The 26,171-nt window shown below is 39.9% G+C and overlaps 1 protein-coding gene across 3 annotated transcripts in view; it reads right to left on the bottom strand.

Annotated features, from left to right (window-relative positions):
- The window catches only part of ANO1 (anoctamin 1), an 82,368-nt gene that overhangs the window by 9,602 nt on the left and 46,595 nt on the right, over nt 1–26,171 (bottom strand). The window contains exons 7-24 of one of the 3 annotated variants that reach the window (XM_037402492.1): nt 25,836–25,887; nt 23,146–23,211; nt 22,592–22,647; nt 21,010–21,051; nt 17,453–17,517; nt 16,763–16,897; nt 15,259–15,419; nt 11,467–11,549; nt 9,654–9,665; nt 8,724–8,795; nt 6,729–6,806; nt 5,548–5,622; nt 4,012–4,213; nt 3,165–3,276; nt 2,477–2,534; nt 2,271–2,371; nt 1,698–1,843; nt 103–255 (exon numbers count right to left, since the gene is read on the bottom strand). In XM_037402492.1, the coding sequence (XP_037258389.1) occupies nt 103–255; nt 1,698–1,843; nt 2,271–2,371; nt 2,477–2,534; nt 3,165–3,276; nt 4,012–4,213; nt 5,548–5,622; nt 6,729–6,806; nt 8,724–8,795; nt 9,654–9,665; nt 11,467–11,549; nt 15,259–15,419; nt 16,763–16,897; nt 17,453–17,517; nt 21,010–21,051; nt 22,592–22,647; nt 23,146–23,211; nt 25,836–25,887 (1,669 nt within the window). The remainder of the gene's footprint in view (nt 1–102; nt 256–1,697; nt 1,844–2,270; nt 2,372–2,476; nt 2,535–3,164; nt 3,277–4,011; nt 4,214–5,547; nt 5,623–6,728; nt 6,807–8,723; nt 8,796–9,653; nt 9,666–11,466; nt 11,550–15,258; nt 15,420–16,762; nt 16,898–17,452; nt 17,518–21,009; nt 21,052–22,591; nt 22,648–23,145; nt 23,212–25,835; nt 25,888–26,171) is intronic. The other 2 variants (XM_037402490.1, XM_037402491.1) reach the window with 2 other exon arrangements.

Genomic DNA, 26,171 nt, shown 5'->3' with positions numbered 1-26,171 from the left:
CTATAAATATCTTCCTGTTAATGAAACTAACTCAGCATAATAATATCCTGCCATCAATCCAGGAATAAACAAACAGGGATAACAATAGCAATGTGCACTTACCTATATCCTTTGCTCTGACTGCTACCGGTCTCCTCAGCTCAGTAACAAATTTTTTCGCATCTAGACGGATTTCAATGATGTTGTTCAACAAAGCAAACAAAGGCGCCAGCGGGAAGGATGCAACGAACAAAGTTACAAACCCAAACTGAATAACTGAAAAGGAAAAATAAACCATTTCAATGGCTGTGGTCAGTATTTATCAAATGCATGCATCATCATGTCGGTGCCAACCCCCAAATTCTACCAAGACGACACATGCTAGGAGACTAAATGACATCTTCTGTGTCAGGCACAGTTTGCCTGGCTACTGCTCCATTCGGGCACTGAAGGGCCCGTTGCCCCTCTTGCAAAAGGCAAGGCAAAGTAACCAGAAGGATGCCGAAGCTCCTAAACCAATTTTGCCGTGGGAGAGGCTGGCACAGGAGCGATCTGAAGGAGTATGGCAGTGACCATGTTAGCTCCACATAAACGTGTCACACTCCACCCAGCAGGTTTTTAGACCTCACCAGTCCCACTGGAAGCTTTCTCTTCTGAAGTATAGAAACTTCTGGGCTTTGAAAACGCGCGCTACTGATTCTCTGCCTTTCCTGGGAATAATTTGCTTCCTACAACCTGGGATCTTACTTGCTTTTGTTTGGTGAGGACATCACTTTGATGTCATGCTCCTCCTGGTACTGTTAGTGTCCCATCTTTCTTTTTCTCTGTTCCTTCCAATTGCTGAGGTCAGTAACTGCACTTTTTCTTATTTTTAGGAATGGACAGCATGACCTCGTAGTCCGTACTGTTAAATTTCAATCTGTTTCAACTACTCTGAACATCGAGGTCATCAGATATTCTAATGTGCCTCTGCATTTACTGAGCACGCCAATTTTTGGTATTAGTATGCTTCATTGTCCTTTACGACTATTTTTGCCTAGTAATTCCTTAAAATAGTAAATAAAGTTGCTCTTTTAAGACAGAACCTTCAGGAATGCCTGATACTGCAGCAAACAGCATGATGTTGAAGAGTTCGCAGCCTTTCCAAGATTGAAAATAGGAAAAGAAATGTAGTTGCACAGCTGCAGCAATGCAGAGCTAATATCCAGTGCTTAAATAATACATTACTTAAAAAACCCATTATATATGAGCTGTCAAGTACAACCTAGTCTACAGGCACCTATCTCTCTCAGATTTAGTCCAGATTTTAGAAAAAAAGAAACAATCTGGTGTCAGAATACATAGTGGAAATGATCAAACCTGAATTAAGTAACTAATTTCCAGTGTAGGGTACAACTGATGATAAAACACGCCTCACATTCTCAAGTTCATGCCATTTAATCATTTGCATTTGAAACTTGACAGTGGCATGTCACATGGCTTGAAAGAAAATATCTAAAACAGTGCTGAAGGAAGGTGTCAGGAACAGCAGAGAACACAATTCAGCCCGCCCTGAAGCAGCCAGTGGCTGGCTGAAACATGCTGCAGTCCAAGACTGTACATTTTAATAATTAAGTTATGTCTCATATCCACTGTCCACTGAATCGACAGTTCAAAACCCTCAGCTCTCCCAATTAGAACAATTACGGTTTAAAATGCCTTCTTTCCACCTCACTCACTCATTTCCATATATTCAGGGGTAAGTCCAGCGAAAGGCTCCAGGTTATAGTCCACTTCATAACGCTGCTTTTTTTTCATGTGCTCTTCATGGTCTAAAGAACGCCGACGCTTTAATTTCATGTATCGTATAAATTTCTTCATTTTTCTGGGGGAAATGGAAATGATTCAGTTAGCGTGCCATTTTGGTCACAGTGCCCGTTTTTCAGTTCTTTTACATTATCAGACACAATAAGCTCCATACTATCCTCATAAAAACTGTGCAAGAGCCACCGTGCACTGAAGTATCAGGGATGATCATACATAGGTGCTGTAACACGGTGTGAGCGAGCCACATGTTCAGCAAGTATTACAAGTCTTGCTAACCTGTAGGAAAGCCATATGTGGCCCAACACTTTTCACAGACATCTGCATTGCTGGATGCAGCTGCAATTTGCAACACAGCAGACACAGGCTTACTGCAAAAATCTTGCGGGTAGCTCGTGAACCACGTTCATGTCACGGGGCAGCGGATATACAGCGTACTGCCCACATGTTTAAAACAAACAAACAAACAGACAAAAGTTGCTACTTACGGGATGCCAATCTCAAACAAATTGTTCTGAATCAGCTGCTTGCCCAACATGATGATACTGAGCTGGATGCACAACTCCATCAGGCAACCGCCTGGAGCACACTAGGGTGGACAGGGGAAATGCCAGTCAGAAACCTGCTGCATCCCTGTGGCAGGGGCAGCTGCTCCCACCCAGCGTGATCACAGACAGGCTGGAAACGCAATTACCTCTTCCATTCGGAAAGAATGGAAAATGTAGACGTAGTCTCCTGGACGTCCAACAAATCTAGGGCACAATAGTTAGGATTATAAACTTAATATGTATTTTATACTTGCATATTTGATTCCTAAATTTATGTCAAACTCTACGCCTTTGAGTGAGACCACCTAACCTTTAGTCCTGAAAAAGTGAGCGAGAATAATTATCTTTGATTTTGTTTTACTGAGTAAGCCCTGTTTCCTCAGTAAACAACTCAGTAAAACTGCAAGTCTTGTGTCCTACAATATTATAGGCACACCTTGGCAGAAACCCTCTGTGGTAATCCTCATTTCTCTTGCATTATCTGGAACATGCCACGCGGAGTATTTATTTTAGCCTCGTGCTTTCATGCTGGTTGCAAAAAGAGAGATGAAACTTGCTATGATATAGAGTTAGGAGTGGTAAATAGACAATGGTAATTAGCCTGATGGGGCATTGTATCTAAACATACAAAGCTATCTTTACGAAATGGTTTTAACAAACTTGAAACAGCAAAGTACCAGCTCCCTGCTTTATCCCATGAGGCTGCAGATTTTTGGGGTCAATACTGAGTTTTTAAAGCAGATTTACTTTATCACCCAACTACAGTCTTGGCTCAGCTACAGCTGCCCCATAAGCAACATGCTGAAACCCCGAGCAGCCGTTTGCGTTACTCACCGGCCTTTGAAGAAAGCGACGTAGAAAATGGGTGTGTAGGCATTGACAAATTTCAGCAGGAAAGCCTTAAAAATCAGCCGCTCTTCAAAATTTTTGTCAGTTTTTGGCACCTCTGGAACCAATGTGATATGGATAAGAAATGTTAAGGAATTATCCTACCTGCAACATTTCAAGATCTTATAAATGTGGACTTTGGAAAACATCAGCCATCTTTTAAACAAAGAGGTGTATATTTATAGCAATATATATTATTAAAGCAATATGGCCTCACTGAGGTCAGTGGTCAATCTGCTGAGCATCAACACCATTCAGATGTGTTACAACAGTAATTCCAATTTTATCACACATCTGGCTGACCTCCATGACAATCATTTGAAGATGGACAAGAACTTATCTGAAAAGACTTCTGGACCTTTTGTCACTGCTGCTTTTTGGAAATTATTTTTAAAAGATTTATTTTTTCTACAGTGTTTTTTTTGCACTCCATAATTTTGCATTCCTTGACATATCTTATGCCAATTAAAAAACGACAGAAAATGAAAACGGATTTTGCATGATACAGAAGAGTGAAGCCTAAGATTAGGTATAGGAATTTCTGCTGTATCCCCACCACCCATAACTGGATTAGTGATTAGCACTGCAACTGCTGAAAGAAAAACTTTTTGCCTTTCCAAAAAGCCAAATCCATGTGCACTTTGATGTTTATAAATAGCTGGTTGGAATTTTAGCCACACATTTGAATTTCCTAGGTTTGCTCATCATTTTGAAGTTAATCATGACAGCTAGTCATTTGTGTCCTCTCATTTAAAATGGCTCAAGCAAATATCAGTTGAAGATTTAAACCTACCGATCTGAGTTAGCCACCTTGCAATGCAGCCGTATACTTCATCCAGGATGATGATAACAACCAAATTGATGATGACTGCGGTGGCAGTGACGGTGACCCTAACGCTTGACCGGCCCGAGGGAGTTGAACTGATTGCCAGTGCAGCTGCAGTCGAGATCCGGTATATTATGACTCCAAACACTATGGCGAATGTCAGCCCAACCTGCAAGTAAGAACAGCACAGCCTCTTATGAAAGATTTAACTACAAATACTTTTCTTGGGACTTAGCAATGACCTTAAAAATGGGATCTCTGGGCCACATCCCAAGTCCACCGAACTCTGCATTAAGGATCCCAATCACTTTGATGAACTGTGGGAAAAGATCCTCTTTTGCTAGTAATTTGACCATCAGATGAAAAAATTGATACCACAGTCACATGCAAAAGGATTTTTTTCAAAGGCACCTAAATGTAAACTACCTGCTCATATTAAAAGCATCGGTGGGCATCCTTTCAGCCCTAAGAGCAACAGCATATATACATGGTATTTGCTTTATTATAAAAGCAAGCCAGGGTTGCAGCAGAGAGGAGTATTTCAGCTTAAGTCTGCCCACAAGCCTTGAAACACCCTACTGACACCCGCTGCACTGTCATAATCCCAAACTGAAATTAAATCTCATTAAATCAACGCACCTTTGGGCAATATAAAGGTGCACAAAATCTTACTCAATTTTTCACTGCTTAAATAGAGGAACAATTTTAAAATGTAAATCATATAAGACACTGATTATTCAGCTGAGAATATTAGATTTACTGCATTTGCATTCCCTGAAAACAGAAATAAAAAATAAACCCAAAACCCAGCCCAAACCAGAATCTCTATCCCTCCAAAAAAACAGATGAACTCAGTTAGTCTGGTATATTCTACCCTTAGGACTTTGGCTTTTTTATCCATCTGCCAATCTGTTCCATGTTTTGAATTATTATTATTTCCTTCAAAAATTGTTTTAAATGCTGATACTTTATCAGCAAATGGAAAAAGGCTGTTCTCATCATTACGTTACCTTTTTCTTGAATTAAGTGCTCTGTTTGCAATTCTCCTGTTACGTGGTATAACCCCATATTTGACTGACTTGTTAAAAATCCTTGCAATCAGGACTGCAATTGGCCACATCATTTCTTTCAAAAAAGTTTGGTATAAAAATGAGACCATTCTTGACTTCCTGACTACCTTCTGAGAGGTCGCTCTGTACTTTTTAAGCTTCATCCCATCAATGGTGGTGGTAATTTCCATTTCTGTGTCCTCATTTTTCCCCTAGCCTATTTAGGTATTCTTATTTCTTTGCTTGAAAGAGACAGCAAAGTAGAAATTCAAGCTCTTGAAAAGATTTTGGATTATAAAACAGTTAAATGCTTGAATTTTTTCACTAGGGAAAAGCCACGGTGAACCACATCAGTCTGATAAAGTCTGTCACAGTTTCACCAACAGTTCCATCACTTCTGTTCTATACAATGACTCTGTAACACAACTTTTAGGTTTTGCTGGGTGATGCTTACCATGAAGATAATGCCAACAAAATTGGTTAGATAGGCTGGAAAACGATCCTTCCATGTCAGCTTTTCTTTATCTGTCTAAAATTTAGAGGGGAAAAAAGGGTACATTTAATGAAGACAGAGTGTGTGATTTTGCACGGGACAAAAACAGAGAGGGGGAAAAAAAGGCTAGCAAATACACAACCGGTTAGAAGATGCAGACACAGTGTTTACAGTTACTATTCCACACAGGCAAATTGTTTACTGCGTATCTAGGTTCAAATTGGTCAAGCGCCTGCACTGCGAGTATAAATAAACCAGATTTTTCTGTATACTTTTTGAAGGAAACATGCAAATAGGCTGTCACAAACCATGAAGTAAGATCCCTCTTACTCTTAAATATTTTCTTTTGCTTTCCCTAGAAAAATTCTTCTTCCTCTCTCCCTCCCCAGCTAATATTTGTAGCTTTCCAGTTGTACAAGTGGTTCCACTGAAATATAGATTAAGTATGTTACTGAGTAACTCCAAGATGAATGCACAGTTGACAGGGAATATCTTGCTTTGGTGTGTGGTAAGGCTGGAAATTCCTTCCAGTGTGATTTTTAATATAAAATCCAGAATGATTTTTAAATACCTGACTACCCACGTGGAATTCAATGGACCACGCCAATACGAGTTAAGATGTGCATGTATAATAATTCTTTGTAGGATACCCTAAATCCAGTCAACCAGCCACTGCCTTGATTTGGCCAGGAAAATTTCATTTAGAACAATATTGCACATCTAGAGTCCTTCATAAGCTGTGATGCCAGGAATTGTTTCTACATACCAGAAAATAAACATCAGAAGGAACATTATGGAAGATGATGCAGAAGGAACATAAAAATATTACTCAAATTCTATTTTTATTACATGCACGTTGTCTCAGGGAAGTGCAAGCAACTCTTTCAACACACAGCCCATGCTCCACTGCACAACATAACGTCAGTCCAGGATGGTAAACCTAAGATTAGCCATGCAGTGCCATTCCCAACGCATAGAAACAGTGTCCCAAAGAGTGCTGAAGAAACAAGGGGAGGAAGGGGAAGAAACCCAGAACTGAATGTGAATATTAAACAAAGGTTCAACAGCCAAAAACAAATTGATTTGTGTCTTCCATAATTACTCATAATTTGAGTTTCTTCATAAGTTTGAATAAAAAGAACCAATTTCACCCCAGCCATGACTGTCTTAACTCTTTGTCTCCATTTGTTTGCTGTCTCTTCTGGAAAATATCGGTGCTTCTGATGGCAGTCAAAGGAAACAAAAAAAGGATCGGGCAATATAGCATTACAAAGCACTCTAAATTAATCTATATACTCTCTACTGACTCAGCATACATAGCGGTTTAGCCACAAGTGAATGCTCTATTAGTTTGCTTAAGGCTTTGTGTTTCAGCTTTATGTTAATAAAACATAACAACAGCAAAAGACAAACTCTTGCCCCAAATCCTAGGGTAGATCAAGCAATCCCGCAAAGGATATTCCCTTTCTAATTTAGGATTGTGCCCTTCTTTTTCCTTTATGGTATATAAAGTATATAATTTTTTTTTTCCTTTTAAAATATTTCTTGAAAAAAGTATGAGCAACTTCTGGTTTAGCTTTAGATATTTCTTTTTTAAGAAGATTCCCAAATCATCTTACAACTGTTGAATTTGAACTTTAACACTGTAGATCCTAATGAAAAATAACTACCAACTCTTTCAGAAAAAACTCCTTTTCTCATGTTTCCCAAATTAGTAACATCCAGATTGAACACAGCCCAAAAGGTTATAAATAGTCTGGTTAAAAAAAAAATAAATTATCCTCTTTTAATTGCTCAGCTTTTGTACTCCAGTATTTGGAGGCCACCATTCATTAATTGATTACCCTACAGTCTTCCACATTTAAGATCTGAATTCTTAATATAGCCAGAAGTACAGTGAGTTGCAGGGTTTTAGCAGAATACAACAAAGTCCGATTCAAACATTGTTTATCCACTAACCCAAATTCTTCTTCTTCTGCAGGGCTTTTTAAAGCAGTGCTGTAAGGTATTGCATGTGACACTGAACCGCTTACACACAGCACCCTATAGATTAACACAAACATACCACCATCAGCTTTGGAGCATCTTTTAAAAGGGGCCCAACAGTACTCAAGTATAAGCACGTGACAAAATCTGACACAGATAGTTTAACACCAGTCCAATCTATATATGCTGTCTCTTCAAGCATATGTCATGTTAACATGGTTATTGCAGTTGTATTTCTATAGGTTTTTCATAAAATCCCAATTTAGGGTATGGTTCCACTCTACTGTGCTGCTGGCAGCAGATACAAAAGAGGAATTTCTGCTGACAGGTTTTGCTTATGCAGGAGCTTTTATTTCTCTGCTTAAAAATGCATTCATACAAATGGCTGAATTCTTGCAGTTAAGGGGGAATAACTGCTGGTAGGGTGGGAACCAGGATGTGAGGGAGAAAAGGAGCTTTTTCCTATCAGTCTGCTGCTGACGGACGGGAATAAGGAAGCAACTGCTTCAGCGAAAGGGCAGGGGAGCGGCTCAGAGGGATTGCACCGTCCGCTGGCAGGATGCACGCGTCCCTGGGATGGCTGGTAGCACCTTTTTCATGGTGATGTAAAGAGCAAGTTAAAAGTAAAAGCGAGCGCTACCTGATTCAGTGGAATAAAATGTTTTTTAAAGTTATGTTTTTAAAAGGCAGAAAGTTATTATCAGAGCTGGAATTCAGCAAGGAAATTGGTGTTAGTACTCTTCATTAATGCTCTAGTAGTATTTTTATTTACAAAGTCTAGCAAGACAGAGAACCTCTCCTGAGAGGCTTTAGGTACTGATACCAGCACAGAATAAGATGCTTTGCTGCAGTTTTCTCAGACTTGATTCGTTAGCCTAAGAGAGGCACCCTTTCAACTGGGCTCAATTAACTTCCCTAAACCACACTCCCATATCTAATTATTAAAGACATTTCTAGACTTAATCAGGTCTTGTGCACTGGCATACACCGAGTATCCCATGTATGCTAGGACTGAAGACATCTGGAATCTTAACACAATGTGCAATGACTCTATTTTTTACCTGTTTCTTATTCTTGGCTCAGTGCCTGCTATAATGACCTTCTTTTTCAAAGTCTTTTATAAATCGAAAAAACGAATGTTTTTACCATACCTCTTTATGTTTGTGTTCTTTTCTCAGTGATTTTTCTAAAACTTTAGCTTCATATTCTGCTCTTGGATGATCCTGTGAAATAAGTCATATTTAATATAAAGCAAAATTATTTCTTTTCTGTATCAGCTACACATGAACTGTTTGCAGGTCAGTTTCCCGATCATTTCTGAGTTTTCTAACTGGATTCTAATTCACTTGGTATGTCATTCACGTCAACTGACAGTTGACTGTAATTAAAAAAGAACATTAAATCCCGTATCATTCACAGTTCTACAGCAGCAACTGCAGAATGATCTGGACTCACTATCAGACACCCACGTGCAATACCATGTAGATTAAATTTAGTACATGAGAGTATACAGCACAACCTGCTGTTAGCATGGTTCATACCAAGTGCCATTATTCTTGGATTTTAATTACCTACATTTTTTATAAACATTAGATTTTTCATGACATTAACTGTAATTTCAGTGATCCTCATCTCATGAGGGTAACAGTCATCTGCTGTAAATATGCAAAATACTTGGCTTTGGGGTCCCAGAAAATTGTCAGTTGGGGTCTTCCCCTAATCCTGTCTCAGTCAAAATCCACAGATTACCCATGTGCATTGAAGGAGAAAGTGTAGGAAACACTCAGAAGTAAGAGACAGCCAAAAGATTCAGAAAGATTCACGGACTCAGAATTCACTACAATTATGCATTCACAAAAGACTCAGGATTTACAATTATGCATCGGATGGGAAACAGAACTGAGTTGAAAAAAGTCTGAGCAAGTGGAGAGGGGGAGGGTGTAAAGGCAAAGCAATCAGTGGGAGGTCTAAAGAAAATCTGATGCTTGAAAAAGAAACAGTGGAGATCAAAAGATGGCATTCATCAGTAGACATGTAATAAAAAAAGGTAGGAGCAATTTTAAAAAAAATGTTTTCCAAACCTTGACTGCCTCCTTCGGGAAACCAGAAAAAACCACGAAAAACAAGAAAAAAAAAACAACAAAAAAAATGATTACTGAACTGTTGCAGATCATATTGGATTTATATTTTTAATATTACATGAAACAAGCATAGGTACAGTGGATGGCTAGGCACTACCAGAGAAAATTAGTCTACTCATGTTCTACAACTTTTATTAACATTACTCTAAGTATTGTATGAACTAGGTGTCCCTAAAACACTAGAAGATGAGACACTTGGGGGGGTTTAGTGTACCACTGGAAACCCTGACCCTTCAATATGGTTCAGTTTCACCCAAATCAGAAACAGGAGGGGCTTAAATTCTCCTCTAAACCCATGACTATATTATCTAGCATTGACTACACAAAACAAAGAATAAAATATACTGTATTAACAGCTGCTGTTTTAGCTGTGTAGAGCTCTGGACTCAGACATGAAGGGGACAGACACCAGAAGGATACAGTTAATCCTTTCTACTTTCATGTATGCTAACAACAAGTTACCAAAAATAAAAGAGCATATAGTATCCAGGAAATAAAACCCTATATTCTCTCCCAGTAAAATAGGTATGATCTAACAAAGCTCGTGGCATAGAGGCTGCTGGCATAGCACACCTAAATATATTATGGAGGAGATAAACATATTAAGAGAAGGTAATTCAAGCAGAAGGGTTTTGGGGGTGAGGCGAACAATAAACTGTGCCAGGCTCATCAAGCTGCACAGTGCCAAACCCAGAGCTGGTGAGGTTTTTGTTTCACGTGAGCAATATTTTTTGTGTATCTATTTAGAACATCTAGAGATATGACAAGGGTGGTCATACTTATTTTAATAACAACAACAGTACGAAAAAACCCCAGCCAGCCAGCAAACAAAGCAGCAGACGCCTGTACAAGCCATGGGTCCTAGCTCAGAACCTGCAGCAGGGGTTTCTCAGCACGGCTAGTCACATACAATGGGAAAAAGGAAGGGACCTGCACATCACCGCCGCTTCTGAACTGTGGTACAGCCCTGGGCAAGGCTGCTGGGGCTGAGACTGCGTTACAGCCCTGGAAGGTGTCTCCTTTTTAGTAAAGCGACAGAATTAAAAAGAAAAAGGTGGGATACAGCTTCTCAGCTGGCTGGGGATTGTCTCTCCTTTCCTTCTAAAACTTAATTGATTTTTAAGTCCTTTTTTTATACAGATTCCGCCTTTTTCCCTTTCACACTATTTAGCACACTTAGCATAAACCTAGCTAGTGATATTCTTTTTTTTTAGCAAATGAAAAAAAAACCTGCACACTGTGTCCCTCCCAATAGCCCAAGCCCACATGTCTGGCAATATTTTCTTTGGTATTTTCCAAGTCACGGCTTCATCCTGCATCGTTAAAGTTAATAGGAATTTTTCAGTGCTTTTTTACAGTGCTGTAACTTTATCAACTTCAATACATTCATTTCTGATTTACAGCAGCATGAGATGAATGAGGTCCTTAGTTGTTAGCACCCTGACATCAGCCCAGCAGTAAGATCTGAGCTGTATGTTCCATGCCTATGCTGCTAGGTGTGACCGGACTACACACTTCAAAAAAATAGCAGATTTTGTGGCTATACAATTACGTTTCTATGGCAACAAGACATACTAGTCATACCCTTGCTATAAAAATCTCGAATAGTTCATGTACAGAGATTTTCCTTTCTTTGAAATGACGGAACCGCCCCAAGAGCAGTTCCCTGTGAGGCAACGTCTATCGGCTTGGGGCAAAGAGCTATTGGTAACACCACGGTGGAAGTCAAAGAGTCAGAACTGAAGGGACAAACCTCCTCCTCTTCAAACCCAGTCAGGTCCCACCTGTAGTTGAGACGCATCTGTTTTCTCTTCCAGTGTTCCATGAAGGTGGCAGCTGAAACAACAGTTTCAGAATTATTTTGACATTTTACCAAAAAAAAAAAAAAGAAAATCGCAGCAGCCTCTGGGGTTTGTCTTAGGAGGCACTCTGGCCACACTGCCCATCGCCTGCTGTGTGTCTGCGGGCTCACACCTCCCAAGGGTCTCAGCAGGTGCAATAGCGTTTCACATACCGGGCCAGGTTAACTTCATTCTTGTGACCCATATTTCACAGTAATGCCTCTCTCTGGGAAATAATGAGGCATTAGAAGCTAAACTTTTTATCTAGGTAAGCTAAAAGAAATGGCATTTACTACATCCACAGCTTCATACGGAAAGACACCTACAATTTTTTAAGGTGTCTAAGACAGACAGACACCCAAACTTATTTAAATATTTGTATGTCTGACTATGGTATTGTTGGTCTTCATCTGCATGTAATTCCATCTGTAAATCCAAATAAACCTGTGTTTTATCTCTACAAAATATGAATGACTTAACTAGTCCTGTTCTGCTGGTATAGTTATTCCCTCAAAGACAGCAAGATAAAGCATTTTTATATTGTTATAATTACATCCATTTAGTGGTCATAATAGTATGATTAGCTCTAATTATCACACCCAAACCCAAATACTCATGCCAGCTACAGGTGGACAGGCTGTAATTCCTGAGTCCCAGTGAATGATCCCGGTCTATATCAGTCTATCTGCCTCTGAGACCGAGCAAGTTCTCAGAGGACATATTTAGATGCTGGGAATACACCAGTGCTGTACAATAAAGAAGTGATTATGAAACAGGCAAGTCTACCAAGAAATGGTGTTCCCAGGGGAGTTTCCCGCAGTGAGTATTAACAGATGTGCTCAGAAACATTCATGTCCAGAACGACCAGAGGCAGGAGGAGGGTAAGAAAGTTGAATAGAGAGGAAAGGACACCCTCACGACTGGAACCAGGCTAGGGTCATGATATTAATTCGCCTTCCAAGAGAAACTCTCACGTGCAGAACTTACAGCTGAGCCCCTTTACAAGCCGTAGGCTTCCTGTAAATTGGGATGGCCACAGCTGTGTCTTACGAGAGTCTCTGTCATGGTCCCTGGAATTGCCTCCCCTCTCCCTGCTGCTGGCAGTTCTTGTGCTGGGGTCTGCAGCTTCCATGTTCAGCAAGAAATACAGAAAATGAACAAGAGCTGTTCCTTAGTCCTACTAGAAATCCTTCCTTGGCACTGACTTACAACAATGCAAAATGAAAAGGCTGCATCTGAAACACAGCCAGCTCATTTCAAAAGCCCTCAGTGAACGTGCCAGGTGGTGATGTACTGCTGCTTTGCCAGGCATACCTGCATTTTCATATTTCATCTGGGCCCATAAGCATAAGTGGAGCTTAAAAATTCCCAAAGGTTACTGTCTAGATGATATTGTCTGGATTCTCTGACATTTTTAATGCCATTTAATTCCAAACAGCACTGGGCCACAGTCCATGTTTAATGTTGAACTTCTAACCAGGGCCCAGTTTGGTGCTATAGCTGTTTTAACACTCATGTGAGTGTAGTTCTCCAGGGTGTTACGATACCCCCATGAGACAAAGAAAGCCTGGCCAAATGTTTGCTCACAGCACCCCTGAACTTGGGATCATTTTCTTGCTATGCTAAGGATGCCCTGGGTCACCTGAGCAGGTTACTTGGGTCTCCTCTGCCTCAACTCTTCAACTATACACGAACCTAATACAACTTCTCCTTATGTGCTGTGGTGCTCCCAAATGTCACTGGAGTCCATATGTGTGCCTATATTTAGAGACAATTTCTATTGATACTATTTCCTTAAAAAATGAAGTACTCCTTTCATTTTTAAAAAATTCTTTTAACAAATCCTTTAGAAATGAAATTTGCAATCATGCAAATTCAAAACCTTGTGGGAAAAGTTCTGATCTTCCCAATTCAAAAATACCTTTCTGAAACAACATTCATTTTATATGGTATTGTACCACAATAAAATTTTATGTTGACCCTGAAGAACTTCAGGAATTTCACATCCCACTCCAAAACTATCATCTTAGTATTAAGCCTGATTTTGTACAGAGCACAGAAACTGGCTTCTGCCATTCTGCCTTACTTTGCCCAAGAATGTTACAAAATGGATGGAGGGACCCATAGTTGTTTGCTAAGAAAAGGGAGGTAAGCAGCATTACTTTCTAGACAAGAGAGTATTTTGTGCGAGATCCACACCGGTTCACAACAATTGTAACTGAGGAAGACCGAAACCAACACTTGACTCTCCATGTGAGAGAATCAGTCTATTTAAAGTCTCTGACACTGCATTCTGCTTTGGAGTGTATCACGTTTCTCCCTATATGCTACATGGCAAGATGATGATCTGTAAGATAGTGATCCCTCCTCTCTGCTGTGTAACTGGTCGAGTTCAACCTCCCACCACCACTTCCCAGCTTTCCTTCCAAACCTGCAGCGCTCTTGACTCCCCACTGTTCCCAAAATCCCTCTGCAGCACTGTCCTTGTCCTCTTCCTTACAGTGCTTGATAATCAGCTCTCAGCATTGCATCTAAAACCTTATCTCAAATTGAGACCTTGGTCAAAAAGACACTGCTTTAAACTGAATTATGTTGAATTGTACTAAAATCAGTTCAGATGGATGGTAATGTAAAAATGACTCCCTGCATTCTAGAACAAATAAAAACTCAGGCTGTGTTTTCAGGATTAAATATAATCCAAAACAGGTTATTTGCTAACTCACAACAAGGTGTACAGGAAGGGCAAGCATCATCTTGTGCTGTTCTCACTGATGCTGGGACTTTGTGGCCATTAAACTTCAAAGCTGGGGGGAATAACATGCATTTCCCTATTCTCTGTAGCCTCTCTATACAGGGCTCCCAGTCACAAACATGGGGTTTGGACCCCATCAGTTCCCACTTATCTTAACAGGCCCTCCTGGCCCCAGCGAAGATGACCAGAGGCTCCTCCCCTCTCCTCCAGCACCCATGCCTGGTGCTGGGGTGCCTGAGCAAGGGGGTCCCTATCCCTCCTGCAGCAGGGAGGAGAAAAGCCCTCAATAACCATTCCTGAAGACACTCTCACAAAGATTTCATGAGTGGGTTAATATTTTCAACTAAGTTCTACAGACATGTGAAGAAAGGTTAAGTGATGTGCTTAAAGTACAAGGGCAGTCAGCGTCAGAAAAAATACCTATAACGCCACTGTTCCTGCTTCATGGTCTACACGCATGATGTCTGCCTGCTGATAAACTTAATTGCATCTCAGAGCTTACTCACGAATCAATGTTGGTTTGTCCTGAGACGCTAAAGGCCATTACACTTCCCTGCGGAGCCCTCCCCTCAACCCCAGAGTACATTAATATATTTCTTCTGTAATGTTGTAAAGTGGAAGCTGGCTCTCCAAATAGATTTTTTTTTTGTGTTGGCAAGCTGCGCAATCCTGTTAATGAAATTTTGACATACCACGCAGCAGTTTTATGACAGATGCTTAACAATTTCATTTGATGTTCATCTTGAGCAACTTTTTGAATCTTAGCCTTCAGTCCAGAATATAAATTTTGGGATGACAGTTTCATAGGAAAGAAAAAAAAAAAAAAAGAAAGAAAAGAAGTTCTCTATATAATTAACTGCCCGAGTATAAATATACTGGTTTATCTCTTCTGTTTCTTCCTGTTGTATCTTAAATAATTAAACACTTAACATGAAGGCATATATCTTCCTACCCCAGAGAGCCATGAAGACTGAGAAGAAGACAGTTGCAGGGTTATCAAACAGATGGCTTGCACGAGCAGTCGCACAAGCAGAGCTCATCTTCCAGTAACTGCATGTTCTGTCACATAAGGGACACATGGTGATATTGTTCCTCTGGTCACACATTTCCATACTGCAACAAAGCAACCACATATGGAAAAATCATGGTCAGTATGGCTCCATCTTCCATGCTCCAATGATCTTTGCTCCTCTGCACAGCACCTGTTTCTGGTCTGTAGGACCATCCGATACTACCCTCACAGTCCTTCCCAGCTCTTGCCCCAGTGAGCAGCTCTGTTCATAGCCTACACCGTTGTGGGGGCTGAAATCCTCGTGCAAGGCTGCTGTCTCCCTCCATCCCCAGCCCTACTTCTATTCCAGGGAATAAGAGAGAGCATTATGAGAGACACAAGGCTCTATCTTACAGTAGAAAAATAAAGAAAATAGAATTTAAAAATAATTTTTGTTTTGAAATACTAACTACAGTCATAGATAAGGTACAGGGGAAGTGCCGAGTATCAAGAGACTGGAGTTCAACCAATTTATCTTCTATGCACTGCATCTGTGAAATAGCAGCAGTGACCCTCCCTTTGACTTTCTTCAACTGTTGGAAGCAGTACAAAGCAATCTTAATGAACAACACAAAAAATAATCTATTTTTCTATATCCATTATCTGCTTTGTTACTCAGGGCTCATGGCTGATGTACAAACTATGTCATTTTCATCTACAGCTGATGATGCATGCAGGGAAAATAATGCAAAATCATAGGGCTTTAAAAATATTAAAATACAAAACTTAATAAAAAATTAAAAATAGTAGGACATCAAGATTTTGCTAATCTGATCACAATTGCTTATTTAAGGCATGTATATTCTTGATTCATCTTTATGGCACGCAATGCCCTCCTCAGCACTTTACGATGGGAAGCACTAAAACCTATCATTAGCAGTATTTTGTTGGTTTGTTTTAACATAATGATCTGAGTTAGGAAAAAAACCCAACACCTGAGCAACCAGCCAAGAATTATTTTTAGTACATCAATGCAAACTCCACAAGTAATATTAACAAAAAACGCTAATGATTTAAAAACATGCTGCAGCAACTCTCAGCCCTTGGTAGCAAATCCATCTCTTACTGTGATCAGAAATCAGTGGGACCGCAAGCTCTCCTATCCCTACGGACTTGGCTTAATTTTCAGCACAGCTTCCAAACAATGAAGTGTGTGGGGCATGAGGAGGGAAAGCAGAGGGAGCACACCACACACTGGCAAGTGCCAGTTGGCAGACAGACCTCGGGAAGCCACCACCAGCAAACATGGATCGGGGCATCGGGCTGTGGGTGGCACAGGGCAAGCCGCAGCAGCCAGGAGTTTTGGCTGCACTCACCCTAGATATTAGTGACAAAACATTTCTAGAGAAAGGTTACATTGAGTTTCTAGTGGCCTCCAGCAATATGATATACTTATTTATTTTACCTTGGTATATTCTCATCCACAGTTGCACAGCCGTATAGGAAAACTATGATCCCTACAATTGAAGCTGGAATAAGCATTTGTGTATAAACTCCCAGCCAGGCAAAATACAGTCCAATCTTCTCTCCAAAGTATTTTCTGAAATACATTTAAAAAAAAAAGAAATGAGAGAGAGAAATGTTTCCTATTTCTTAAAATATAACATGGCTAAAATTACAAATTGCAGCTGGATTAAGCATGGAGAAAGTAAGATCTGATGACCTGTGGGAATTTTTTTCTTCTCAGAGGACTCTCTTTCTCATGATGCTTGGAGTTAATCCAGAGATACAGGCACCATGAAAATAAGTCATTTTTTCCCCTGTGCTTCTGCTGTGTAAGTCGGTATCTTTGGATCTCCTGTGAGTGAATCCTCTTTAAAAAGCACCTCCTTTTCTTCATGGTCTTAGCTCTCACCACCAGCAAACAAAATTAATTAAAATTATGTCCCCCACAAGCTTTCACACTAGGTGGGATATATCAGTGTGTTTTTAAACTCACAGAAACCTCCTTTTGACCCAATGAACTTCCCATTCTCCAGAAACCTCCAGCGTGGCACAGAGGGCAGCACCCCCACAGGGACACCCGCCCGAGCATCACTGTGCACAGCTTCGGCGCTGCCCAGTGGAAACACAACGTTAAGGGCTGAACTCTCACCTGACCAGGTCAATTGGCTGGTACTTATAAAAAACTCCGTAGCTTGCCCACTCCTCACACAGGAGCTGTAAAACAAAAAGGCAAAGCAAAAGTTAAAGCGCTGCGTACACAAATGTTTCTCCTTTGGTCCAGCAAACTGCAGAGCTTACGCTGTGGATCTGGTTTCACTGCTTTGTGGTTTCAAGCCATAATCTGCCAATACACGCAGTATGCATTAAGTATTAAAAACAAATTTGATGCTCTGGCATGCTATAGTACAGTGATGAATTCTAGTACATTAAAAGGCTCTCCAGCAACTGGACTGACGGATAACTATAGCAGGAACAGGGACAGTAGTCCTGATGTTACGATCCGTAGGAGGTATCTAGTGGAATGGATGTGAAAGATGAATATGCTTTGAGTTAGAAGACAGAAAAAAACCTAGCATAAACTGGTTTTTTTTTTCACTACACAAACCATAATATTCATCATCCATCAAGAGGTGCTGTGCAGAGGTGCCTCAAAGGCTGCATTTAAGAGTTTTTCAGCTTTAAACTAAAAGGACACGATGATTTCCACTCATCCTTTTGATTAGGATATGGGCCAAGGAAAACAATGATCCCCATTAGTGATTTATAAAATCAAATCACTCACAAAAATAGTTTCCTGTGAGGCCTTCAACTTAGCTTTTACTTTGTAAAATATATAAATAGTGCTTCTCAGACCCTATTTTTTTCTTAATTCAATTCAGCTAACAGAGTGAATAAGCAATCAATGTGTGTACAAACAATACTGGAGAAGAGGAACTGTGCTCACTGGCCACCCAGCCATCACCTCCTCTGTGGGACAAGGGGAAGAGAAGCTTTACAAGCTCTTGTGAAGTCAGGTCTCCCTTTACTGCTCTTCTTCCTGCTTTAACCCAGTGACATGACCTTGGTAGCAGGATGTTTGTGGGCCAGCTACCGATATTTCAAGGAGATGCTTTGATGGTCACGTCTGTATTCATTAATTCATTTAGCAACAACATCATCTTTTTCCTTTTTCCTCAAATGTAAAAGCACAAACTGATTATTGCTGAGGTACTTCTTTTTGTTGAACATTGGGTAAAAAATAGAGAAAAAAAAGACAACAAATTTCAGAGCTTGGTTGCACAAATCTCCATCAGTGGGTGAGGGCTGTACAAGCAGCTCAGCTGTGGAAGGAACTGCATCGGGGAGCCACAACCTAAACCAGCTATCATTACAGGGAGGGCAACATTATTAATCATGTTTATAGAAGAACAGACCAAAATAGGGTATTATTGCTTAAATCTGTAGGCTATTTTAACATGAGAAACTTGAGAGATGTCAGCCTCCTACAGCTCTCCAGTGAAACGCAGCAAAGCAAGGAAGGGCAGGACTGCCCATGCCCATTCCTACTTCTTGCATTTTATCACAGAAAAGTCATACAGCGAACAACATTTCTAAAGTAGTTTTGCAGTTCTCCTGCCAAATCATTAACACAAACTTTCCAAGCTGAACTGCTGTGCTTCTCATGCAAATGGTTCAAGCCATTCAAAAAAATACAGCTTTACTTTTACAGAAATATGACATAAAAAATCTAAGTGGACTGTGGATTTTCCCCTCTGCAACTCAAAATCATAAATCTTTATTAGTTTCCTAACAACAGTAAGAGCAGAAACTGAAATGTAAAGGCAGGCCTTTACTAAGCAGCATCGTTCTTGCTAATTTTATTTTTATTCTGCTTTAGGTTTCTTTCAACCACATTTTCCGAAAGTTTAAGGCCAGCTGCCTGTGTCTGGGAAACAATTAATGATTTGGGACACCTCAACATCTATGTGCACTAGCTAAGACCCTTCCTTTTATTATTTTTTTTACTTCATTTTTACAAACTAAGTTTGTGCTGGAAATTAGATTCCATTTCTGTGATCTAAGCTGGTGAAGCATATCAGGAAAACACTAAGCTAAGGAGATTTTGCATCGATGCCATGTTTCAGTTTTGTACAACACTTCAAACCAAATTTATGCCTAAAGTACAAATGAATTATCTCTTTTATCCTGACATTTATCAGCTTGATATTCAAAGCACAGCTTCAAAGACATGATTAGAGGAGATCAGTACACTAAATATTTACTTCATTTCTATGCCTCAAATCTTTAATTTTGTAGTTAAAAAAGGCACAGGCCTGGCCTAGCACTGGATTAGATTAAAGCAAGTTTCAAGAAACCAGAACAGACATGCCAAAACACGCCACAAGATTATTTGAAGGAACTGGAAGTCAAAAGCCAAGGTAAACATTTCCAAACACACAGTGAACTTGTGAAATGAATGAATTTGTGAGGTCAGAAAAGTTAGTAATAAAAATGATAGTCCAGATGCCTTGAGGAAACATGCACTCTCATCCTGTTTTTGGTTGAACAATGTGTTGCTTAATAATGAAATGACAGGTATGTGGTATTTTTAACACACATTAATAGAGGGTGAACATATTTTGATGAGCCATTTGCATCTTTAAGGCCCAGCAGACCTTTAATTTTGGGTACCTATTTTTTACATGACCAACCTGAAAGGCTTTATACCCGTTTTTCCTATTATCTGAATGTCCACAGCAAAGTTTTGGATATGTGACCGTCAAACAAACTGAAAAGGCAAAGTTTCAAGTCTGAAAGCCCAACATATATGGCACCTAAATTTAGTAGCTCCTCCTGAGAGAACTGGTCATAACCACTCTACTTCAGTTTTTTTCTGATACATGGGAAAAAAAAGCCTGTGTTCTTTAGAGAAGTGTGATCAGGAGTATGTAGTAATTGTACTCTGAAATTAAGAAATCAATACTTCTTCAAAGGGAGAAAAATTTGGTTATTCTTATGAAAAGTTATTTCCTTGGAATATTTCCTACTCCTTTTACCACTATGAACAAATGTCTTTCAGTATACAAACAATAAAAACACAATTTAAACCACAGATGTATGCAAAAAGTGATGCGATGTATCAGTATACATTCACAGGGCAGCTTCTGGCTGAACAGTGCACATTAAAGCTTTGCTGAGAATGTCTCATTTCTGATAAATATTCAATCTTTCTTTCCCAATAACTTCTATGCTTACGTTTTTCAACTGCCTCCCTCCTCCTCCCCCCAACCCAGTTGTGATCCTCACACTCCAGATCAGCAGCACATTAATTCAGCAGAGGTTGCAGTGTTGAAACCAGAGCTCATTATAGAGTGGAGCAGGATTTACGTCAGGTACAGATACTGGAATATGACTGAGCATATTCTCATCAGACCTGGTCTGAAATGACATCATCTGAACTTTAGGAGGGTTTATATGTAAACGCTGTCAGTACTCTTACCAACAGGGCGAGAAATGTATCATTATTGAGCTTGGTAACTTATACATGTCCATACTGCATTTCATATTTGGGTAAACTTAAAAACTGGAAAGTACTTCTACTGCTTGCCATTTAGTGCCTTTTTGCAGTATTTTCTGTGAAAATTTAGCAAACATCCAGATTCCAACAGGTGACTCTTCAGGCTGGGACTCGTGCAAATAGGTCAAACCCCCTTGATATCAACTTACTTTTCTGTCATTAGGTTCAATGTTTTCACCTTCATAGTCACCCTTTAAAAAAAAAAAAAGAAAAAAAAAATCTGCGTCATTCAGTGAGTCGCACCCAGAACTGCTATGCATCTTGCATACCCATGTATCCCACTCACTTAATGCATCAAAAACAGAAAAAGCAATCTGTAAAATAATGCTGTATTTTCGGAGTTCATTTGTCATAGCACACTTTGTCTTCTGTCATCAGGCACATTAAGAAAGTAATAATGTCCGTCACTGGGGGAAAAGGAATGAATAAGTGATAAAGGTGGCCTAAAAATGTCAAGGGAAAGGATGCGGTATTGCCATGGTATTTGGGGTTCAGCTCAGTCCACTTGCAAGAGAAGAGACCAGCTGAGAGAGCTGATCCCTATCCAGACTCTCCAAACACTCAGGGCTGATTAGATTTGAGGTTTTAATTTGAAGCTATTTTTAAATATGATACAGGAGTAAACCAAGACAATAAATAACTTATATACAAGACTATCAGTAGCTGTCTGAAGACATGAGACAAGTACATGCAGAGAAGTTTATTTAACCTTTCTGGATTTCTATGCGATATTGCTGTAGTTTAAGAGTGCCTGACATTTATGATAAACATCAGGCAGATAAAGAGGCTGTTCTGGTCTCAGTTACATCGTGATAAAACACTCGTGGTCCCGTGTAAAGCCAGTGTGAGTGAGGGGAGCAGAAAACTAGGAAGACACACTTCATCTTCACATCCAGAAAACCGGCACCAGGCTCGACAGCCCTTGTAAGCTCACACAGCCAGTACATCACGAGGAACACGACTGCCACGTCCCCTTGACAGCTGTCAAGCCTTTCTGTTACAGTCTAGCTAAGAGCATGTGTTTGTTAGTTCTAGTTGTACCTTGAACCTTTAAGTAAAAATGTCATCAGCACCCAACTGCTGTGTACCTCTGGCAGGATAGGGATCCCCAGCTCAGGTATGAATGCCACCAAAATTCCCCACCTCTCTCTAATCCTCTTGACAAACACCATAGTTGAACACACTCTTGACATCTTACTGAACTGCTCAAGAGCAGATTTCATCAGTAAGAAGGTCTGCAGCCATGCCCAGTCCCATGTCACTTCAAGGTCTTGCTTATGGGTTTTCCCCCAGTGGCAACCAGTCGCACAGACACACAGCTACTGACACCTCTGTGCTGGCAAGGGGGATGCCAGGCAGATGTGGTTGAGGGAACAAGCTACCTGGTGCCCCAGGAATAAATACATTTCTTAACACTGATGCCAGGGATCTCAGGAGCAGGTGGTCAGAAAATAACAGAAGCATTTCATTTGCTAAGCCAGCAAAACAACTCTTCTAATGTTACGTTCAAACGTTACTTATGTTCATCAAAGTTAGAACAGAGGTGGGGAGTTCATTAAAAGGAGCAGAGTGATGGAAACAACGCACAGAAGTTACTGCAGTCGTGATACAAGCAAGCAGGAAGTCAGGATCCAAAACACTCATGGCTTGGGATGATGCCATTAATATGTAACGCATTGAGGATTTCTTGTCAGATAGTAGATATGTAAAATACATTGCAAGGTCACTTACGTCATGCAAAGGATACGCAGCACTGTAAACTCCATTGGCAAGCAGACTGGTGATCCCTTGAAAAATAAAGACATAATAGTTATTTATAATTTCAAGGTTAGACAGTCTCACTTTATCATCCTTCCTGGAGATTTCCCTCAAAATAACAGTCATTTGGTCAGATAATGATTTTTCTGCCATCTCATTCCTTTCCATGTAGTTTCATTTTTAATCATATAGGTTATTAAACATGACTCATTTTATGAAATGGAAAACTGCAGAGAGCAAGAGGAAGTCATATATATTTGAGAATCAAGAATTAGAAGCCAATGACTTGAAATTAGTCATTAAAATAAATTACATTTTCTGAAAAGTCAGTTTGATTTAAGGGCAAGCCTGAAGATTTGAAAGTGTACAGCAGAAGGCTCGATCACAAGAAGAATATGGCTGGAATTGATGGCGTACAGGAACACGCATACACACTCATCATCCACACAAAGTTTTGAATTAAGATTTCAGATTGCTTAGAGAAATTGTAGGGAAAGCCTTTGCGAAGACCTTGGCGTAATACTTACCATATTTACCACATTTTCGTCTTTTATTTAAAAGGGTAGTTTCCTTCTTTCTTCCCTCTCCTTTCCCTGTTTACACATCCGTTTATTAGTGACATGCATGAGGCTGAAAGCAATTAATGCTTCATCTATAAAATGTATGTGGTATAAGGGACTTGGAGGAGCCCTGCCTTCCCAGGTGTGGTAGTTAGTGTTCCTTAACTTAGGGCCAGAGTATGGATGGGTTGGGAGGAGCTAACGTGTAAGTTTGGAGGAGCACAGCAGCAAGCGGCTCTTCGACATTGCAGTCCACTGCACCATTCCCAAAGGTCACTGGGCTGGACCTGGACCTTTGAGGGCTGTAGCACATTACTCCTCTAATGTTCTTGCTGCAGCTGCTGGCATTAATATAGCTACTTCCAATTATGGAGTATTACCCACGTCTGAAGGTGTCACGTTATCTGGGAAGATACATTTGGGGATTCAACGAACCAGTCTTGGGTGCTGAATCAGAGCTAAGTCAAGTATTTGTCTTTGTGCAAGGCTAAGCTGATTAATGCCAATAAAAAAAAATAAATCTGGCATTGTGGAGAATTTAAAAGGACTTAAAAAAAGGAAATAAAAATGATGTGCTGCAGTGTGCTCCATGCTGCCCATCAGTTCATTGCTAAGAAAAGAGCGTGGGACTGGATTTGAAGGAACCTTGACTATGAACCAGGAAACAGCTAACTGTAGGATCACTGAGACATTTTTGATTGTTCTTGAAATGAGAATTTTCCAAGTTCATTAACATTTTCAAGATACTAATCACCTGCTGGAGGAACTACTCCAGGAATGCTCAGTATCTTGCAGTATCGTTGATTTTCAAAGTCCTATTTAAGATTATACAGTACTATGAATTGTCTGCAAATGTTTCCACACTTCTGGCAGAAACAGCTAGTGATCAGATTATTTTTCTAGGGCTGTGCAACCGATCGAAGACCTACATAGTACCCTTCTACATATCAGTATTTAACAATGAAGACAGGTTCATACTTTTGCAAATTTTCAAAATAAATAACAAAGACTGCAGTGTTCACTGGGCAGCCACCTTTTTCCTGCTGGGCAGAAATGTTGAAGCATTATCTGTGTTTGCTCAAATCTGTTTGCAACCTTTGCTGGGTTGTAACCCAGCATTCCAACGCTGGAACACAAAGGACCTGATTGAGTTATGCTGAGTATACCCACGGACAGGCTGGCCTAATGACATTTTTATTAGGTATACTGTGTGACCTTGCCTTTAGCCTCCCCGCTATTCAACTAATCTCTAATGTGTTTCCCATTTCGGGACTGGGAAAAAGAAAAAAAAAGAAAGAAAAAATATCAAGTGAGTAATCAAATCCAAGGCAAGAATTGAAACCGAACTGTATGACCTTCCCCTTTCGAGAGTGCAAATACGTAATTTCCAATTAAAATGATCCAGCACCAGCCTCGAGAAGGGTCCTGAAAGTCACAGATTAATTTGGATTTCCCATGCTACAGGGAAACAGTACTTCTGTTAATACTGGCTGAACACCAAAATTCAGTGTATACAAGGACTCAACAATTGTACATTGTATGTTGTTACTTCAACAGAAAAGTCAAAGCGTGAAAATCATTTTTGGCATAATTATTCTTCTATTATTTGATGTATTTCTAAGCAGCTGATGGGTCAATATTGAACAGAACTACCTGTAATTCAAGTTCCCATTGTTATATTTAACTGCTTGTAAGCAAATAAATGCTATAACAGATTCCAACTGTTATCAAACATTTTCTCCCATGTTCACGCACTTTTCTCATACAAATTTGTTTCTATTGGTTGCCTGTTAAAAAGCTTGGATAGGAGGGTATTCACCCTTCATCCTTATATCATTTGGTTTACAATTAACTATTTGTTAATTTTGCTCCCACAGTCAAGGGGACCTATATATCACAATATGTATGAAATAAAGTATGTAACAACTGAACAGGAAATGCTGCCAACAAATCTTTCAGATGACCTGATCTGTAATTCATGTTTACCTGTATTATGAATTTACTTCTTACAGCACAAGCCCCAAGGCTGAAATCCTAGAACTACTGGCCATGGCAGTACCAATTTCACAGCAACTGACTTGCAACAACTGTTTTGAGGGCTAAGAGATGGGCCAGCTTTCAGGGTGTGCCTTAGTCCTTGGCCATTCCACCAGGGTAATCTCAGTTCCACATAGAACAGTGTTTCATGCAGTCATCAGTTAAGACTACTTCACTCAAGTCATTGAAAAGCCTTCCCACGATAAAAACGTGAGGTTCCTACTTCAAAGGAATGGGCCAAACCATAGACTTTAACTGCAGTTATTGAACTTCATGGCAATACCCTCATCCGCTTCAGTGAGTGTAAGACTGAACCAACACAGAGCACATATTATCCACTGGTTTATATCACCATCCAGTCCTGCTGCAAAGGACCTAACTAACATCTGCAGGGGCTATATGCTCACTTACCACTTCAATTCAAAGTCAAATCTATAAAATCACTTTTGAAAAAATTCCAAACAGCTATATTAATTCAATTTCCAAATGAAACAATTATATCCACAAACATCAAATTAGAGGGCAGGGGAAAAACCTAAACTCCACAGCCAGTTACAACTCACAGTTATTTTCAATACCTGAAAACGATACCAATCTTAAAGCTAAATAATGTTCCTTACCCATGCTATATTTTGCTTTGGTACATGTCGTTCTTTTCAGTATTTCATAAACCTATGGAAGTAAGATAAAAGAGAGGAAAGGGTTACTTCAGATACTGCCAGTGAAAAGCACAATCTTTTTGTGTACAGCTCAAATATTGGCAAAACCAAGATGCTGATGAAGTCATCATTCTTTAATAAAAGTCATGGTATTCAGGAAAGCAGGACTTAAAGATTTCCATCCCAATTGTCCATACAAGAGAGAAATGCTTAACTAAATAGCCAGCTACCAAGATAACTGATCAAGGGAAACAGGGTTACATTAACCACCCACATAACAGAAACGCTATTTTTGCT

Source organism: Falco rusticolus, chromosome 10, assembly GCF_015220075.1.
Source record: "Falco rusticolus isolate bFalRus1 chromosome 10, bFalRus1.pri, whole genome shotgun sequence".
NCBI classification, from domain to species: Eukaryota; Metazoa; Chordata; class Aves; order Falconiformes; family Falconidae; genus Falco; species Falco rusticolus.
Note: the sequence above shows the minus strand (reverse complement) of the source record. Positions and strands in the feature narration are given on the sequence as shown.